Consider the following 21,523-nt stretch of genomic DNA (forward strand, 5'->3'; position numbering starts at 1 on the left):
GGGTTGTCGTGAATACATTGGACTGGGACCAGGGAGACCACAGTTCAAGTTCTCACTTGACTATGGAATTCCATAGGACTCTAGAAGGAGTCAAAAAGCCAAGAAGTTGGTTGTGACCACACAAAGCAAAGCCCCACCCGATTGTACATGTGTGCAATATTAATCCACATACCAAAGGTGCAAGTCAATTGCATGGTTATGACCGCCATCTTAACTTTTTTCATTCTTTTTGTTGTTGTTGTTCTTTTATACTCACCAATTCCACCCATGACTGGGCAAATCATTCTCTCTTAACCAACTAAATTCATTGTCTGACTGTTCTAGGGACATAATGAGGGAAGACTTCCCAGTGTATGCGGCCTTGAGCTCACTGAGGAAAGGCAGGGTCTGAGTATAATATACCAAGTAAAATTCCTCTTCAGACCATGCTGCTCAAAATGTAAAAAAGGTACTGTCGCCTGGTAACCACATAGATATATCCTTGTTGTTTTCTTAGCAGCTATACAGAAATGCTTTGCCATTGGCTTCTTTCAGGTTGTTGTTGTTGTTGTTTTACTTCCCAGTCTAATCTATACCCCTGGGATTTCCTTTTGGTTTCCTATTCAAGTACTACTCAAATCTGACCCAGCTACATTTTTTTCAAGCTAGACCAAAGTTGGCTGGGTGCTACCAGCTACTGTGACCGGCTCAGCTTGGCTAGGATGTAAATAGAGACTTTAGGAACATCATTTGCACGTGCATTCATGCTTCCCCCTTTTATCCTCATGAATGTTATATCTTGTTGGTCAATTAATTGTCAAACAAATATATAAACTATGCAAACTAGACTTTGTGAAATCCATAATATTACAGAGTTATGTTTTTAAATACATAGGAATAAAAAAACACAAAACTGAACTTTTTGATCCATATATTATGATAAAAATTGAGAGCCAGATCCCCACCACAAATATATAATATTATTAATACCAATTCAGATCAATGCATTGCAGGATGAAAGGCTCTTCCCTGAAGGTTATGGACCCAAATTTAGCACCCTGGTCCAGTGCAGGTTGATAAGTAGATAGATATTTTTCGACTTCCTGGTCTAGGATTGAATGAGAGCAACTGGCCAAAAGTCACCCAGCTGGCTTCCATGCATAAAGGAAGACTAGAACCTAATTCTTCTGCTCCTAGTTCAGTGCCTTAACTGCTATACCAGACCAGTTCTCATTCTATAATATTTTAACATATACAGTATGTATTAGTATATATTGCAGTATTTAAAACATCTAAAAAGAGTCTGACAGAAACATTTCAGAATTCCACAGGTTTCCTATGCAGTTTTGTTCTCATTTGAAAAACACGTTCATCTATCAAGTCATATCTGTCAGCAGAGATTTATATTTCACTTCTGAAAGATGGTCTCAATGAGCCTATCAGTATTTTTCAGTTGTAACACTTCACTCCAAGAAATCTGCCAGCCTCCAGATATGAAATTTGATCAATCGCATGGTGAAGTCTAATATAATTAATATCACAACAGAATTTGAACAGCATACAGATCCCATCAAATTTTGCAGTGAATGCTAAGGATGTAAAAGAGAAGATTCCTAATGAACTAAACCAAAGGCCTTTCTATGCCAGCATTTTCTTTCTAAAGAGATCAACCTTTAGGTAAGTCCACAATGAGGACATGAAGACAACAGCATCTTCATCTTCATGTCCCCAATAACTAGTAACAGAGGTATTGCTTCAAAGATATATAGCCTTGTCTTGCATTAAAGTGTCTAAAGCTCTCCAAGATGGTGGTCATCCTTATTTGATGTAACTTGCAGACTGTTGATATTTCGTTGTTGTGCTACCAGGAACAAGTCACAGAGACACCAGGTATCCAGGTATCCATGGTAACTAATCATTTTCTTAAGTGTTTGGCAGAGTCAAAAGATCAGGCCTCATTTGGTCAACAAGGTTTAAGTATCCAATGACCTTATATGGGCAACTGAAACCATCCTCTGCTTCCTTACTTGATTTGCATTTAAATAAGCCAGCTCTGCCAGAGCCAGCCCCTTGCTTCTCCTGTTTGCAGCTTCTTTTCAACCCTTCTGCTCAGCACACTTGTATGTGTGTGTGTACTTGTAAATATGCTCTTTTATATTTAAGAAGCTTTTGAATCCCACTCAGGGATCTGGATGAGTAACTGTTTATGATCTCTGTTTTCTTTGAATAAAACTTTTTTGCTGAAATGCCTGGTGTCTTCTTTCTGATCTCTCATGCCAAACGCTTTCCAGCACTCTGCACTTGCTGCGCAAACTCCAACACAGACACCTACCTTTAACTTGCTAAATCCGGATTGCTTGTTAATTGGTTTATAGATCAGAGTGAAAGAGAATTGTGATAGGAATGTGGTTTTAGTTCAATTAAAATTGTCCCATTGCTTAAGGAATCAAAAGCCTGACTGCTAAAAAATGTAAAAGCGGTAACCGTTGATTGTTTTCCCAAGGAGAAAATGCTACATTTTGACAGGCCTCAAAATGTCAAAATAATTATTATGTTGCTTGTAAAACTAATTAATTTTTTTCTTAGACAGCATGCCAACAAAATCTCTTCTTGGATCTTTGTTGATCAGGTATACACTGTTAACTGTTTAATAGTTTTGCTTTTGTTTTAAAGGACTACAGTTGTTTTGTTTTGTTTTTGTTTTTTGGGGGGTTGCAAAACGATTATGGTTTGGAAAGCTACTATAACTGAACCACCGATAAGGGACATTACTTTTAAGAATTATGCATCTCATGGGGAAGGTGGTAGCCAGGATGTTCAAACTACTTCACTGTAACAGCAACAAACTGGAAGATATCTGGGCAGAGTATCAGTGAACAAGAATAAGAGAATATGCAGATAGGCATGTACATTGTCTTTTATACTAAGCCTTTAACAGGGTTTACCTCTTCAGGATGTTCCCAAATTTAGACATGACTTTATTTTCTTCCATTTAATTTCTGGCTCAGAATAACTCATCCTCTAGGAACTAAATTAAAAATGTTCTGCCTATATGAACAACCTCAATTTATTTTAGCTAAGTGAAGCACCTAGCTTCTGAAAGATAGATATGGTTTCTTCCAAACCTATGTTAATGGATCTAGTAATTAAAAATTAAACTGGAGTTTCAGTGGCATTTCTAATGTGTCTTTTTCTATTAAAATTATCTTTAATACCTAATGTAAAATCATTGTTACAATAATGAAAATAAAATGTCAGCATGAACTGGAAAATTACATGCTAGATCTCTTAATCTAAGCTTTTATATAAGGAGTATTTTAAATGCTGCTGGGATTTCAGGAAAGGCCTTTGGCAATTATAGATGGACAGTATCACCAAGTGCCTTTTAATCTGTATTATTTATTTTTGTGAGGGGAAGACATTCCACACTACATGTTCTGTTCTGTTATTTATGAGAATAATTGAAATAAATTGTGACAGCACTTTCTGCAAGATTAAGTGCGCTGGCCCAAAAACAGAAATTACTTTTCCCTTGCCAGTTGGAACAAGGAGACTTCTTGTGCAGTGACTCTTTTGCCTTCTATGCAGATGGTTGCTGAGTGTTGATTGATACCAAACTGCTGGTACTTTATGGGGTTCTTCTGGATAAATGTCTTTGTTTACTGCCCAATTTTCTTATTTGTTTTTTTACTTGTGTTGGTTGGTCGAAGGTCAAAGTAAATAAACTGATTTATGTTGTGTGACTATTATCTATCATCTATAAATTTAAAAAAACCCTCTCTCTTCTCTCTCTCATTAATGTATTGAGGTTATAAGAATGCTGACATATGTAGAATATTTATTTTTCTTCTGTACACAGTATGTCAAATTAAACTACAGCAACTGTCAGATTTATTGGATGAGATCTTGGTGCTATATTTTGGCTTCTTCTTCTTCTTCCTCTTCTTCTTATTATTATTACATCTTAGAAGCATTAACCCTGTTCACCGTGAACAACATTAATTGCTTTAATTGCTTTTATTAACTGAATACAACAAAAACAAGAAAAAACAAATAGCCGTAGTTAAGAAATAAACCTTTTAAAAAGAGACAAAAACATGCAGGGCACACACGCACACACACACACATATATGAACATGTATAAAAATTCTATATTAGCATTTCAAAAATGGTAGCCAGTTTTCCTAACAATCATTCATAGCTAATCTACATAAATAAATAATTTCTTCATATGTTGCTACTAACACCAACTCTGCAGAGTATTGAGTAGTTGGGGTCATAAGTTTACTCTTCCAATGCTTAAGAATAAGTCTTTTAAGCTATAACTAGGGCATATAGAATCCACTTTCTTTTTACGGGTGTCAGCTTCAGGATATGGATGGGAAAGAACAGGCTTAAACTAAGACTTAGCAAGGTAGAGCTTTTGTTCATACACTGGAGGTCCTCTAGGCCCTTTGTTTTGCCTCTGGATGGGGTTGAATTGTCCTGAGGAGCAGGTCCACAACTTGGGGGTCCCCCTGGGGTTGCAGATCCTGCTGGATTAGCAGGTAGAGAATGTGTCAGGGGGGCCTCTGCCCAGCTTTGGTTGTTGTGCCAGTTGTGGCCTTACTGAGGACCTGATTAAAGTGGGTCACGCCCTCAACTCCTCCTGTTTAGATTACTGCAATATGCTCTACTTTGGGCTGCCTTTAAAAACTACTCGGAAGGTTCAGTTGGTACAAAAATGCAACAGTCCGTGTGCTCACCATAGGAGGCCTGTTACACCTGTTCTGTGGGCCCTGCATTGGCTGCCTCTTAGCTTCTGAGTACAATTTAAGGGGCTGGCATGAACAACAAACCCTTTATGGCTTGGTGCCTGGTTTTCTAAAGGATTGCATCTCCCCATTAGAGTTGTCCTGACCATCTGTTCATGCGAGCTGGTTTTTCCCTCATTTATGGGAGGTCAGGGGGCCAAAGCCCAGAAGCACTATTCTTCAGTGGTGGGGCCAGCCCTCTGGAATGACCTCCTGTTGGAAATTCGTCTGTCTCCCACATAGTCTGCTTTCTGAAAAATGTTAGAGAGAGAGTTTTTCCTGAGACTTTTGGGGCCTGTTGCCATATATTGGATTATTTTTGTATTTGTTATTCTTTATTGTATTTTTTAAATCTTGGTAGCCACTGAGAGTCTTGTGATTGAGTCAGCATACTCATTTGGTTGATAAATAAATAAACCTACATATGGTAGAAATGGAAAATTTCTATTCAAAATAGGAATATATCTGAGAATATTAAATCTTGTCTCACAATTGAATTAAAACACATAGTATCTTCCTGCAACAATGAAAAATATAGGACACTGTAGAGATATGTTTAAATGAAGAATTAATCTCATTGCATTTCCAACAATATGATGATTTGCTCAAGCTTTTTCTGTATAAGCAATACAGTCTAATAAGTCCAAAGTATTTTTGTTTTGTTGAATAGGGTTCAAAGGGACCTTGGAGGTCCTTCACTCCAATTCCTGCCTAGGACAGGACTCCTCATACCATCCCAGACAAATGGCTGTCCAATCTTTGCTTAAATTATTTTAAATTATTTTAAATAAATAATAGAGCACCTCCAGCAACAGATATTGTCTTCAGTTTGTTTCCATATATCAGCTCTAAATGGTGCATACAGTAGTCTGCATTCTTCAGCTCTTTTATCTCTGCTCCCGTTTTGATCAGTTAACATCAAAGACTATAACAGAAGAATACATAGAGATAATACAGTACAGAATGAAAATATTATAAATGTAAAGAATGAAGATTTTATATAAGCATGTAATTTGCATAATTTCTCTTGGTTCAGATGCAAATGATTGAGTTCAGTGTCATCAGCGTATTGATTTACCATGTTGTCCAAATTTGAAATGACTATTGGACATTTTGGATTTACACAAACTGGACTTTCTAATCAAGGCTTCTTATAAGTTGCAAAACAAACTCAAAATGATAGTCATTTCTGATCCAAATTATATAGGATAGGAACTTTCAAAACTTGTTTGAGTTGAGATATATGATGGGGGACAAGTGAGATGGCAGTGTCATGGGCTCAATTATTAAGCTTTTTGGTTTGCATAGTAAACCAAGTACACCACTGTTAACCAACCTTAGTGTCCACAATGCATACATAATCTGGTTTAGCATTAAGGAAGGAAATATGTCCTGGATGACACAGCAAACTTCAATTAATCACATTTTATTAGATCCCTTTTTGTCAGTTTCCCTCCTTTTATGTATTGACTGGAACTCCCTATTTATTTATTTTTTTGCAGATATCATCCCTCAAAAAGCCAACACTGTCTTTGCAAGTTGGAGGAGGTTAATTATCCTTCAAAATTCTGTGTCTTCTTTTTGCCCAGTTTTGAGAAACAGTTTAGCCCATACCTTCGTTTGCTGAACTTTACACCTTGTTTGTTTGTTTGTTTTGCATGTATTTCCCCCATTCCAAAAGACTCCAGGTGGTTAACAATGTTAACATATAAAGTAATGTCCCCCAAAAAACATACAAAATAAAAAGATCAAGAAAGATAAACAGCAAAAAACTACAAATGCCATGTACTTATAACCCCACTATTAAATTACAAGATACCCTCTTCCTGTGCAGGATGGGACACATAGATCTTCACAATTTTCCTAAGCCCAAAAGGTATGAAGCTGACTAAACCTCTGCTGGGAGGAAATTTCGAAGAGGTGGCAGCTGCCAAAATGCCTTCTTTCAGGCCCCTGTCAGATGACAATGTCAAAAGGATGAAACCTGGAGGGAGTTGACCCCATTTGAGCTGATTGGATAGGCAGATGAATACAGGAGAAGGTGAACCCTCATATAACCAGATCAAGAGCCATATAGGCCGTTAAAGGTGACAACCAGCACCTTGAATCACACCCAGAAGCCAACTAGAAACTAATGTGTCTCCCAAAAGAGTTGAGCCACACAAGTATATTGGGACACATCCATTACTGCCCAGGCCATCACTTCTGTAACTTCAGAATGTTCAAGAGCAGCCGCATGTAAAGTATGTTACAGTAGCCCAAACAGGAAGTGACTAGGGCATGAGTGATTATGAGCAGGGCCTCCCAGACCAGGAATGGATGCAATTGATACAGAAGATGTAACTGTGTAAAAGCCAGCGCTTCAAGCAGGAGCTGTGAGTCTAGGAGAATCCCAGATTGCAAACCACCCCTGAGTGGGGGAATAAAACCCCGTTCAGAGTCAGAGATGAGATTTCCCTGGAATCATTCGTTCCATAAACCCGAAGCTACTCTATCTTAGAGGGATTCAATCAAAGTCTGTTCCTCCCCATCCAGATCTTAACAACTTCAGGCACTGGGTCAGCACTTCTATTATATCACCTGTTCAGCCCAGGGATGAGATCTAGGCTGTCAGATCTTGCAGGCTTCATCTACCCTTTTCAAGAATCAATAGAGCAAGAACAGGGATTCATCTGTACCTTCTCCACACATTTTGGGTCCAAAAATGTTCAGTCAGCCTCACCTAGAAGAGGGAAGAGTAATCTTTCCTCTCCATATCAGAACTTATCTGGCAGTGCTAGTTTGTAATTTTTTTAAAGGAACTTACACAGACCTTTCATCATGCGCCACAATTCATATCTACTCATTTCTTCCATTTCTGGAAGGTCCTGCAAACTCATGATATCATCAAGTAAAAAGATACATAACTTTTTCTTTTTCTTTTTTTTCTTTTTTTTTTTTGTGCAAAGAATTGCTCATGCACTTCAAATACAGTAAAACAATCTTTCACCCTAAGATCCTTCTGGGAAAAATAACCTAACTCAATTAATATTAACAGGTGTTGTGGCTCCCAAAAATGTGAAATTTGTGATCTTTGATTCTGACAGTCTGAAACTATGCTCATCTTTCATCTAGGTCCTAAACTGAGATGGGTTTTTATTAAGGGTGAGATGCTGCCTCCAGCCAAATGCTTGCAAGAACCTCTGAACCCAATACCATGTACAAGTCATTTGTGTAAAGTGGTGCCTTATTTGAAATCTGCAATTCTGGTCCCTGGTGTCATGCTTGTATTTCTCTTTTCTAATTCACCAAGTTTGCTGTGAGTGTGCTTTAAACCCCTCCCTCAAAAAATAGACTCCACGGGAGAGAAGGACTGTGCTGCTTATACAAAGGGACTGTCATGAGCACTGATGGTGAGCAGGAAGGGGCCCCTATCCAGGGAGGAAAACACATGCGTAGTAGTGAGGAGTTGAGCAGTCATTCAAAGAGACACAGAACAGACCCGCCTTGACTTTTGGGGTTTATCTGTATGGGTTTTCTCACGCTTCTTCAGTTTGTTAGGATTTTCTGTCGAACGCAGCAGTAATAAAACACTAGAGACTTATTCCTCGTCTCAGCGTGGTTCCTGACTGTTAGGACAGGGACACCTGTCTTATTTGCAATTATTATTATTATTTGCACCCCCCACCAGCTAAGTTGGAGGCTATAGCTTTCTACTTACTCCTTCCAAATTCTATCCACCCAGCTGTAACAGCTGCTTTGCTTTTGCATAGTACACCAATTGGCAAACTTCAGTTCAGGGTGAAGAGAAAGACTTGAGCAACACAGTTTATGCTGGCAGTAGGAATCGCAGGACAATTCATGCTGCCTAGTGTTGTGTCTGCAACTGACTCCATAACATAATAATGAGTTGGGTTATTTTCAAAATAAGAAGATCTTATTTTGAAATTATAAGATCTTGAACATCTTTTAGGGACATGTGATATCTGCTTCATAGGATAGTGAGTCTCCGAAAACCATTATTTTGTAGAATTTTGCAAGATAACAATGTCGGTTACAATGGAAAAAGCTGTAAACAATAAATTAATTTGGAGTAGTTAGGTGAAAAGCTTAGGCTTGTTTCTGTCTTGAATTGCTGTCTGAATTGCTTATAAGATTTCCCTTTCAGAAAGGCTTGTTCACAGCTTAGGCGTATTATAATCAGCTTTACATTTAGAGATCCAAAAGATATAACCAGCCAAGACTTACCAGCCACAGCTAGCATGCTTGGTTTAATCCACATGACAGAAAGATATGTTGGTTATATTGTGGTTATACTGTATCCTGTTTAGATTACTATTATGTGTGTTCCATGCACAGCTGTAAGTGAAAAGTACTGGAAAATATTAATGGCAGCATCAGTCACTAAGGTTTCATGAGCTTTATATCCTGTTCGGGCTGCCTATGTAATTCTAAGCACAATTTGAATTATTAGTTCTGTCTTAAAAGCCATTAAATGGCATATGATCTGGGCCATTTGAAGGTGATGTCCAGGGAAAGGGCTTTTTCTAATTTGTTACCCAGTTACAGAAACCTTTCTCAATCTTCTCAGGAAGATTGCCTGGCACCAAAGCAGTTTATCTTCCGTCCTTCCTAGCAAAGATATTTGATTTATTCAGACTCATCAGTTGTATGTATGTGTTTTTATTCAGCTATAAGCAACTGCTTATTGGAAATCTTTCTTGATGTTCCATTTATTGTTAGAAGTTTTTTAAAAAAATATATTCTAGTTTTTTCCCCTAAGAATAGAATATTGTTTTATTAAATGAGCAGTCGCAAGCTGGATGGGTGGGAGACTATTATGGTAGTATGAGAATAAAACAACAGCTACTCTGTGAACTTGATACATTGAAAAGGATCCTATACCTGAGTCTGAATATTAATTATTACATGAACCTGGGCACCTGCTATTGTGTTCAGTCTCATTTTGTCTTCATCCTATGCATTACTGCTTCGAGGTGGCTATTTAGAACAGCGTTTTCCATTTTAGCAAGTTTGAGATACGATGTGGACTTCAATTCCCAGAATTCTCAGCAACAGCCCTTCCGAGAAGTTGCCAGGGTTGGGAAACATAGTTTGGGTTGCGCAACCTTTCTCTTTCTAGCTCCAGTTGCCCTACGTACCTATGAGTCTGCAAGTGTGTCATTCGGAGTGATTTTTTTAAGTTGCATTTTGCACTGAGCATGGTAGTGTTCACAGTATCACAATAACCTTCTGTACCGTGCTTCAGTTTCTTTTAAACCTTCAGAAAACAAGTGTACAGATTTTGACGGGTGTGTCCTCCAAGTTTACCATGACAACAGGGGTGGGCAGAACGTTTGACAGATGCAAAGGAAGAATGCCTAGAAACTACAAGCCCCAATATGCCTCGCACTTCCTCGCTACGAATGCAAAAGCAACACAGGCTACTGTTAGAATTTCCTCTTTTAAAATACAATACTGCAGCTCCTTCAACTCCAGTGGCGGGCCCAAAACGTCTACACTTAATTCACTTCACGTGACGGAGAAAAAGCAACTTCATCGTTTCTCCGTCACTGGTTAACATCTCAGCCAATCAAGCGATTCCACTTAGCACAGCTTTTTATCATTGGTGAAAACTGATAAAGTTACCGCCTTTCTTTTATCCGCGCCCTATGGCTCTCGATCCTGATTGGCTTTCGCTTTGTCCTTTTGAAGTACCTGTCGCTCTCTGACAGGTTAATAGGGAGTTCTTGACGAAAACGGGAGGAAAAGCCTGGTTGTCGGCTCCGCCCAATTCAGTGTCAGCGGTTGCTCGGGCCGAGAGCCTCAATTAGCCATTTTAGCTCCTTTCCCCGCCTCCTTTTCTCACGCGCCGCCCAACGGCTATCTACAGTCCCGCGCTTTATTTCTCCTCCCCCTTCATTTTCCTCAAGCTACTGGAACGCCGTCCTGAGCCAATTCATTTTCACACGGAAGCTACTTTCATTACCTTCGGCTCGAAGCTCCTCCCCTTCTCGATCTGTCGCCCCGCTTATTCTCACACCCACTCCTTACTTCCCCCCCCCGCCACATCTCTCTCTCTCGCGCGCGCGCTGCTCCAGTCTCGCGCCCGTTCTCTGGCGCCGCATTGGGATGTTGGCGGCGGCCGCAACGGGCGATAGTTGCTGGGTCGCTAGAGAAGAGGCGGCGGCAGGGAAGTGCTTCCCCCGCCAGTGAAAGGGGCTCGGAAAGAAACAACGACTTCAGCCGCTGCCCCCCCGCTTCTTTTGCGAAGCGCGCTGAGGGAACGGGGCGGACTCTGCCCCTCCTTCGCCGCGCGTTAGGCGGAGAAACAGCGAGGAGCCCGGGGAGCAACATGGCGGAACACTCAGCCCCCGACCAGAAGCACAAGTCCGGTGCCGCCGTCTCGTCGTCATCTTCGAACTCCCAAGCGCTGGCCAACAGCCGAGGCTCCTCATCGGCGGTTACCGGCCCCGGGGCCCCGGCGGGAGGGGGCGGCCTGTCGGGGGGCCTGTCGCAACCGGCGGGCTGGCAGTCGCTGCTCTCCTTCACGATCCTTTTCCTGGCCTGGCTGGCTGGTTTCAGTTCCAGGCTTTTCGCCGTCATCCGCTTCGAGAGCATCATACACGAGTTCGACCCCTGGTAAGAGTTCGGGACGCCTGAAACGGACCCCGGTGCTGCTCCATGAGGTGGAGGACGACCAAGCGGCACAGTTAAACCGAGGAGTGGGGAGGCGGGTTTAATAAAAGAACTGCTGCCTGTGTGGCCCTTGAGCATATAGGAGACCGCGACCGAATAGAGTTTTAAAATCCAAAAAAAAAGGGAAGATAATGGGAGTGTTTGGGGAGAGACTAATGTGCTGTGCGATGGTGCAAGGGGAAGGGAGGGGAAGACGGCATGTGGAAAAGACCTGAAGTTGCTTGGAAGGGCGGAAAGGTGGGAAGGCCAACAAACGCTACGTTGGAGATAGGTACAGTATTTTACTCTAAGATCGTCTTGTATTCCTGTGCCAAAACACCGAGACAGTCTTGTCTAAGCTTACGACTTGAATGCGGTCTGGTGTTGGACTAAGAGGCCCAAAATTGTTTTCATTTATTCATTCGGCAAAACTTGTGCAACGCAGCTGTAATCTTCGCTGCAGCATAGACGACGAACGTGCATTTGCGTTTATGTATGGGAGAGAGGAACAGAGCAAGGGAGCGCTAGTTAAAAAGCATTGGACGCTGAAGGACCGGGAACCTTGGCAATAAGCTGTCGGACGTGAGCAGAGGAGTCGGGGGGAGGGGGGTATATACAAGTGGATCCTGTTCACATGAGATTTAGTAGCTATGCACTTGATGGCCAAGTTTCTTAAGCAATTGGGTGAGAAAATCAGTATATTCCTGATAGAGGCTGCCTATGGGCTTTAACTTTATGCTTCCCCAGCGAGCATATTGGGAACTGTATCAGCAACGTGAGATTGGGGACATGAAAGGTAGTTGACAAATTGCAATTACAGCAGACAGATATTGCTGGTAACGATATTGCAATGAATTAAAAAGGAAAATGAGTAGGACTTTGATTTTACATAGGCGCACAATTTTTTGTTAGGAGTACAGTATTATTTTTGTGATCACATGGTACTTTCTGTGGTTTCTACATAACTGAATTTAAAGGCACAATTTCCATTTCATGATTTTACATGCCTGTATGACAGTTACAGAAAATAAATACATTGATTGAACATCAGATCTTGACCAGATTGGGTTACAGTAACTTGATGTCACTTTTTACAGTAATTATTGTTATACAGGGAGATACTATTCTGCATTGATTTGTCCTAGACTGACATTTTCTTGACACAGAATAGAAGCTAATTCTTGAATATGACGAGCTGTAGTCTTGTAAGATTATTTCTGATTGATACGTTTCTGTGTTTCTGATTCTGCACTTTTAATTACAAAACTGGAGGCAGTTGCACTGTTTTGCACATCTTACCCCTGTGGTTGATTGCATCATCTATTTTATATCTCATTATTTCAGCCTGCCATATGGACTATACATTAGAGTGGGCTGCATTGAATTTGACGTACTTGAGAAGGCTGCTACATTGTACAGAACATGTATGTAAAAACTTGGAGGGGTTAAATCCATTCTATTATGCTGGTTTCCTGGTCCATAGCCCTTGAACTTTGTCCTGAGATGGGAATCAGTATTTGTATCTTTGCTCTGGGAACAATTCTAGTTAGATCAGTTTGGAAAACTGCATATGGAAAAACCCTCCCTGAGAATATGTGTTAAGTTTTTTTGTGCTGTAGGACAGTTAGCTGAGGGGAGGTATTGTTAGTTTATTACCATTCAGATCAAACAAATCATACTGCAGCAAACTTAAACTTCCATTTTACCATCGTAAGTGTAATAAAGTAGACAATCCAGTTCTTGGTTTAATTTGGCATTTGAACTGAAGGGCAGTTATCTCACATCTTACGAAGTTGTTAATCAGAATTTTCACTCTTAAGAGGATATATAACTGCTTTAATTATTACTTTTCAGAAAATACATTCTATAAATCTATAATATTCACATAATATGAACTAACATGCCAAATAGCCCATTGAATACTTCAGGACTTCAGGCAGGAAAGATAGTCCTGGCTGGATTAAAGAATACAAATTGTGCCATTATTTTATTTCCAAAGATTTTGATGACTTTTTTTCTCCTAGCCTACTGCTTTTGTTAGAAGCATTAAAGTTTGGGGGCTATTTCTAAACATACTGAAATACTTAATTATAGATATGAAAATTCTAATTCTGGATTGCATGGGGAAAGATTTTATGAATTTAAAATATTTGATCGTTGACAAAACAGATATTTCCAGTAAGATATTTTACTATACAATCGATTTAATATTTGGACAATATTTTAGTAGTCATGAACTGTTGGAAACAGAAGCTGATAAAGACCGTAATACAGAGATGATAAAATAAACAAATTACATCTCAGAGCAGGAACAGTTAAAAGGAGCTGCCTACTTTTTGCCTCAAGAATCTTCACATATGAGACAAATAAGTAGCTGAGTTCATCACCACAGAAAATAAAAAAGGTCTTTCAGAAGTCATTTCTGATATGACATGACATGACATGACATGACATGATATGTTATTGGGGGCATACCTAGAAGAGAGTTGGTATGGTGTAATGTAAAGATGTTGCACTAGGATGACCCAGGTTCAAGTCCACCCTAGGCATCTTTGGACCAGCCGCACACTCAATTCAGCTTATCTCAACTTTCTTTGGAGGAGGGAGTGCTGTAGACACTGCCTTGAGCTCCTCAAAGAAAGATTGATATAATCTAATAACTACATTAAGTATTTTAGAAACATCTTTTAAGTGTGTAAATATATTGTCTGAATGATTCAGTTGCTCAATAGTTTCTGGATTTTTAAAAAATTTCTTTAACCCTTTTTCACCCTGTAGTCATTTTAGATAATTGAACACTGTTTCCATGCAGCTTGCCAAATGAGGGAATTCCATGAGTCATTTAAAAGTTTTTGGGGTAGCCTAGGTTGCCAAGCTCCTGATTCATGTGATTGGGTACTTTCTTGGTTATCCGGTGTGAACTTTTATGATATTATATTGACATTTATTAATTGGAGTCATCTCATAATGCAGTTAGTGGGCCAGTTCTCCTAAGGAAAAGGTACTCCATGAGTATTTGGAATGTTTACATCAGAGACTAGGCTTACTATAATTATAGTTAACCATAACAGTTAAGTATTCTGTCACTGGATGCTTTTCAGTATACAGTCTTAAGCAGAAACAGAACACTGCCAGTGAGAAGGCAGCCTAACTTCCTAAAACACAGGCAATCTGATATGCTAGAGACAATATCAGAAAAGCATTTCTTGTGCATCCCACTGCCTATATCTGAGAAAGCAATAGGTTCAGTATAGTTTCATCAAATAAAGAATGGCATATTCATAAATATTTTCGTCTTAAATCTATTGAAGTGTTTTGTATATCATCTCTAGGAGAAACAATCACAATGGAAAAATAAATTATGACAAAGTAATTAGCATTTAGGGTAGGGATTCCCAACTCTTTTCAGGCTGAGGGCTGATTGACTCACTTGCTGAGAGCCACATTCTAAAAAAACAGATGGGCCAAAACAATACCTAAATTTAGTTTGATTACATTTACTTTTAATTTTCAATAACGTTACATTGATTTAATGTACTTGATATGATTTCTTCTGTATTTAATAACTTTTGCCTTTTGTTAAATTAAAATTGGAACTTGTTAAAAACTTTTGGGGGAGCTTCTGAGGATGCATCCAAGATTTTTGAAGGCAGCATTTGGCTTACAGATCTAAGTATCTCCAATAAAAAGCAAAGAGGAAACCTATTTAGGTTTAATTCTACCTGTTTGAATTGTGGAACTAGAGAGTACGGTTTATATTTAGACTAAAAATAGTGTCACATGCAGTCTAAAATTGAGATACAGATTTTAAAATCTTCTGATCAAATTTAATTTCTACTAAGAACTAACCAATTTTCCCATAGGTGCAATTTGGAGAGAACAATAACAGTGTAATTTATAAAATTTCTCAAAGTGTTATGCTGAATTGTAGTTTCACACTAGACCCCCAGATAGAACTGAAGAAGGAAAACTTATAGCATCCAGGATAACAATAAATAATTCCCTGTTTGACTATTTTGATTGATAAAAGGTGAATTTGTCTTTGTAATTTAGGCTGCAGAGATCAGTCTATAGATATGCTCTTATTTCAGCAACATCATGCTGTTACTGTGTACAAGGAGAGTATTAGGTAGCTTATATTTATTTTCAAAGTGGAAATGTTGAAAAGTTAACTATCTTTTTATAATTAAGGATTGCTTCCTTTATAGTGGAAAATGTAATGAACTTGCAGCTATAAACTTCACTTTTTGACTTTTTCCCCCAAAGCTGGGTCTCTATCAACACTTCTGATTTTGAATTTTGACCTTAGTTTCTCTTTACGTTTGCTATGTATGTGCCTGTGATGGTTGTTCTGAATAATTTAGGCCTTCTGTTTATCCGTAAGGAGGTGCTTGCATGTAGTTGCAGCTCACACCTATTGATTCTTTTATACTTATTTGTTTGTTTATTTTATCAAATTTGTCACCACTCATGTCCTCCGACCAGAGGGACTCTGGGCGGTTTACAATATAAATAAATATATAATAAAATTTAAATATAAAACAATTTCACAGAGCTACCAAATATAATAAAATCCAGATGGCTATGGTCTCATCCAGTCATTGCGTAGGAGGGGCACTTCAAGGCACTAGCCAACCCCAAGTATGACTATTCTCCTCCCTGCCCCAAGCCTGGTGGCAGAGCCAGGTCTTCAAATTCCTCCGGAAGGCTAGGAGCGATGGAGCTAATCTCACCTCTGGGGGCAAGATGTTCCAAAGGACAGGTGCTTTGTTTATTATTTATTTTGTTACCATTCCATAATGGCTGCTTTTGGATGTGATGATAAATCATGATCACATGAAAGTCACAAGAAGGAATTCATTTCTGCTTCTGCTTTGATTTATCATAGTTTATGAAGTTTCCTGAACAGCAGCTAAACTAAGCTGGTTTGCTAATAGCAGATAACTTCAAACCATGAAGCTGGCTTGTTTTAATTAAGCTAACTACCCTGTAGGTTTCAGAGATAAGCTAACCTCTAGTTAATTGAAATAGAAATTTTCCAAATGCTCCATAGGTATACTTAAGGCAGTTGAGCAATGTGAACCTACAGGAGAATATTCCTATGAAGATGAATCTCCATGTCTAAAGATACAGTCCATTGAGATTTCAAAATGGCTGGTTTTGAGGAGCCTATTATTCAGATAAATTGTTAGAAGTAAGATATTCCTATTGCCTTTCCTTTTTTTTTTAATTCTCCATGGGAATACATCTTAGCAATAACAGAAACTTTATTGATCTTTGCATTGCCATATAAGTCAATCTTCGTGAGCATCTACTTAGAATTGATCCGTTGAGTAGGCCTGTTTCTAGTTGTTGTCTAAAACATAAAATTAATGGAATTAACATAATCTTACATTTAATTATTTAAAATCTATCCACATTTCACTAATATTTTGTAAATAGAGAGTAGAAAGATCTCTCATTTATAGTGCTGTATCTAATATAGCTGGACTGGATTCATTCAGAGGAGATTATTATGAGTCTTGTACTTCTAAGACTGATGTAGAATGTATTGTTCTTACAGGCAGTTAATGTTTTCCGAGACAATAGGGTGACTCATACTAACATTCTGTTATGCTGTAGATAGTTATTATGGATATTAAACAACAGGTTATTATTACATCGAGTTAAAGAGCATCGTTTAAATGTATGGATGATTTTAGAAATAACATTTCTAGGTTTCCCCAGTTCGTATATTTCACTATTGCCATTTTTCAGAATCCTCATTGCAATTGATAATTTGTTGCTTCTTGGGAATTTGAACAATTTCAAACATAGGCAGGCTAAATGTGTTACGGTAAGACTCAACAACAGATAGTGGCAAGTGCCAAATCAATCATCTATCAAATTCTGCAGCTGTGATGAAAAGAGAATGACAAAGACCAATTTGAAGATGATAATATAAAACCATATCCAGATTAAATTGTGTCCTCTTGGCCATGCATGAAATAATTTTTGTGGAAGAGAAAATTATTGAAGTCTTTTCCCACTTTGCATTGTAGATGTTTTACACAGGGTTGCAGAACTTACTCTCTCCTGAAGGCCATACAGGTAGTCCTTGCTTAACGACCCTACTTTGGACTGGAATTTCCACTGCTAAGCGAAGTGGTCATTAGGTGAAACACCACATGACTGCACTGCTTAGCGACAGCAGTTCCAGAAGTCCCAGTTGCGGTGGTTAGGCTAGGACCGCACCGTTGTTAGGCCAGGATCTCACACTTCTCCTGCCTTGCTGCACTCCATTTAAACTCTCTGTCCTGTACTGCTGCCTCCTCCCTGGATGGGCCTGGCAAGCTCCCTTTGGCAGGCAAAGCTCCGCTGCCCTGCTGTACTTCCCATGCACATCCCAGGGCTGCACCCTTGCCCGGTGCCTGGGTGCCGGGCCAGCAGCAGGAGGAAGGTGGCAAAGGTCAGCTGGGAGGGGCAGTGACGGGGGGCAGCAGGGGTATGCAGTGGAGTGTAAGGCGACCAAAAGGGCAGAGATAGGCAGGTGGGGGGAGTTAAAGTGCCCCTGCGGTCATATGTGCAGGCAGGCTGCCAAGTGCCCAAATTCTGTTGACGTGACCATGGAGGTGCTGCAACAGCCGGAACTTTGAGACCAGTCATAACTATCATTTGTACAGCACAGCTGGAACTTTGAATGGTCACTGAACAAAAGGTAGTTAAGTGAGCAGTACCTTAATTGGCTTTTGAGTGATATGCCAGAGATCACACTCCCAAAAGTACTGAGTAGGTTAGGACAAAAACTGAATTTAATTAAAATATAATTAACATGTTTACTTTCCAGTCACATGCTTGATGATGATCTATGGTATATTAACAAATTCAAACTGGTAACAATCTGGATCCTGGAATGGTGATATACAAATAAAAGACATTTCACTTATATCACTGCGAAATTATTTGCTATTCTCTCTTTCTGCTGCAGACCCCAGATTATTCTATTCCAGGACTGTCTCTTTTTGAGTTGGCTCACAAGTTATAGTAATTTGATTGTTTAAATTAATTGTAGCTCCGTGTGTTGTGCATGGAAATGAAAACATGGGGATAAATCTGGTAATGTAATATAATCTTACGGCAAATTGGTTTTGCCAGAGGAACTGATTTTTAATACTCTACATTCCTGAATCTATTTTAGAGAATTGATAGGCAAGATTTGTGACATGTACAAGGAATGGATGAGAGCAATGAGTTGTTGTACAATCAAAAAGAATGCTTTCTTAAATAATTAATAGTTTACCTTTGAGGTCTACATCAGAGGCACATGTTATGCAATTTTTTTTATTTACAAGTGTTGTGTTGTTGGTGGAAACCTTGTCATGGAGGAGAAGGAGCTTTTAATCATTAGTTCCTGCGATTGTCCTTATTTGAACCAGTCCTACAAGGGGCAGCCACAGGAGGGCAGTTCCATTCAGGATGAATAAAACATTTAAAATACTTGTTTGTAATAGTCCCAACTGGGTTTCGTATCCTCTTGAATAAGCTCTTGCAAAGATAAAGAGGAGCCCTTTACACAGTTTAAGAGCGAGGTGTTGCTACAAAGACTGATCCAGTTACTGATTATTTAAAGCCTTCAACTTCTAACTGAAAATGAAAGTGATGAACTGTCAGTTGTAGCTGAGAGAAAGACAGTGATTTTTTTAACTAGCTACATGTTTTTCTAGAATGGTCAAATATTAAAATTGTATTAAATGAAGAAAAGAGGTAAAGCTTACCAGGAAAAGTGCTAACATTGGAAGCGGGTAAAGTCAGGTGATAAAAAAAGAGCGAATATGTAATTTAAACAAAATATTCTGCCTCCAGAAGTAATGAGCAACATACTTTCAAGAGAGCTGGAAGAAGGGTATGAAGGTTCAAAGAGATGGGAGGGTATGGGTATTATTGTTCATTCTAGGTAGTATAAAAATCATTTGAATGAATTTTTTTTGTACAGTTGAAGATACGCTGCTTCAAGCTAGCTAAATATATATCAGAAACTCAGTCACAAACAAAACTAGTTTATCATCAAAAGGTGCTTTTAAACATAACAAAAAAGTGGTGTAAAAGGTAAACTTCAAAGCATAATTTTATATAAATAGGCATTTTTAAAAAATTGTTCATCTTTTTCCTAAATTTAGTCCTAATCCTTTTGTGTAACTGCATAATACTTTCCAGCAGTTTTGTCATCAGATTCAACCATATGATTTGCTGCTGAATTTTGATAGCAAAATTCTTGATTAGATTTCAGTAGCAAGTAAGGAGAAGACTGGGAATTGTATGAAAAGTTTGAGAAGGGGACGATAGCATATGGTCCACATATTGCTTTATCAAGATGAATGTACTCATAATGACAAAAAGCTGGGTACAGCATTATTTATAATGATAATGGGGAAATGGAGGTAAATCAGTTTGTATGTAAACATAAGTTCCTTGACTGTCTGCAGAACTAGTTGCAGGGCCATTAAACTAGTTTTATAAGTACAGTATCTCTTCTTATCATCTGTCCATGAGAATCAATGTCTTGGGCTCCTGGAACAATTCTAGTTGAGATCACTTTGGAATTTGGCACAGAGTTAAATCCCTCCTGAAAATGTGTATGAAGCTGTCAAATTTTCTGCTGCAGTTCAGTTAGTTGGGTTGGAGGTACAGTTTCCAAGCACTGAACTGTATTTTTTCTCCAGCCTAATGTTTTTGTTGAGTTTGGGAGTTGGTTGTGAACATAATGAAGTTTTTATTTATAGGTGTCATAAAAATGTGTTCTATTTTTATGTTTCATTTTTATGTTTTCATGAGAATTTTAAAAAATTATCTCCTTATGTGCCTCTAACAAAAACAGATATTTTTGTACAAGTTACTGGGATTTGTACAAATATATATAATATTTGGAAGATGCTTTAATATTGGCATGAACTGTTTGAAATAGAAGTTGATAAATAGTGTAAGTACAAAATGGTAGGGTGAATGAAAGCATGTCAGCGCTGGCATACTTATAAAGCCTCAAGAATCCAGCTAGCTCTGTGAGTCCATTGCTGCAAAAAGGTCTTTTAAAAGCAGTTTGATATGTCTGGTTTTCAAGAGGAAAAAAGGGTAGAATTCCCTTGGGTATTCCTTAAATTATTTCTCAGATAATCTATATAAACCTTCAAATGAATTGTTTCCCATTGTATTGTTTGTTATCTCTAGAGTAACCCTTGGTTGTATTTTTTACCAACTGATCTTTTGTTATGCCAAGCACGTTTTGACTAAATTCAGTTTAAGAAAGCCAATCACCTTCATTAATATGTATAATATTCTGTATAATTTTTATACAGACTGCTATATAAAGCGAGTACTAATATAGCCTGATTCCTAACTCACTGGCTAAAATAAGCCACTGATCGTTAGGGACCATCAGAGAGATATCTATATATCTGTTGTGTGTAGATACAGATATATAGATACAAATACATAAATTTTAGTATCCTACAAATACCCACTTGAACGCTTTCCTGTCATTAATTAATATGACTAATCCAAATTTGTTTTTGGATTAAAGAGTTCCTTTCTTTAGTTTCGTTACCTCATTATTTCTTGTGTAATAAGTTTCACACCCACTACAGTGTAGCATGCTATGTCTGAGCCAAGTGTAAGCTAGAATTTCAGTAATAGTGTTGATGTTGCTTTGTAATTATAATTCTATTAAGATCATTGTCATTCCTTACTGAGAACTGTGTTACTCCATATAAATGTGTTTACTTTTCAACTGGCAGCTTCTGTGTTTTAAAATTATATAATATCTTTATCCAGATGTTTTGGATTATAATTCCCATCATGCCATGCTTCCTCAGAATGATAGGAGTTGCAATCCACCACACTAAGGGGTTATCAAGTTTGGAAGATTCGTCTGTAATATCCATTCTGTGTGCACTGTCATAAAAGTATCCTTATTGAAAACTACATTTTTTTTTGGACAAAGTAATATTTTTAGCTAGCAATTAAAATCTAAGTATCCTACGTCACTTGAAGCCTACCAAAAATATCTTGATTATTTGTAAGTAAATTTTATTTTTAATTTTTTTAAAAATGCAAAGTCTCTG

The 21,523-nt window shown here is 38.4% G+C and overlaps 1 protein-coding gene and 1 long non-coding RNA gene across 3 annotated transcripts in view; both read left to right on the plus strand.

Annotated features, from left to right (window-relative positions):
* Positions 1-21,523, plus strand: part of LOC134497916 (uncharacterized) — an 854,438-nt gene that overhangs the window by 640,116 nt on the left and 192,799 nt on the right. The gene's annotated exons all lie outside the window — the stretch shown is intronic.
* The window catches only part of STT3B (STT3 oligosaccharyltransferase complex catalytic subunit B), a 69,597-nt gene continuing 58,790 nt past the window's right edge, over positions 10,717-21,523 (plus strand). The window contains exon 1 of the mRNA XM_063303922.1: positions 10,717-11,393. Within this exon, the coding sequence (XP_063159992.1) occupies positions 11,107-11,393 (287 nt within the window). The 5' untranslated portion in view covers positions 10,717-11,106. The remainder of the gene's footprint in view (positions 11,394-21,523) is intronic.

Source organism: Candoia aspera, chromosome 4 (assembly GCF_035149785.1).
Source record: "Candoia aspera isolate rCanAsp1 chromosome 4, rCanAsp1.hap2, whole genome shotgun sequence".
NCBI classification, from domain to species: Eukaryota; Metazoa; Chordata; class Lepidosauria; order Squamata; family Boidae; genus Candoia; species Candoia aspera.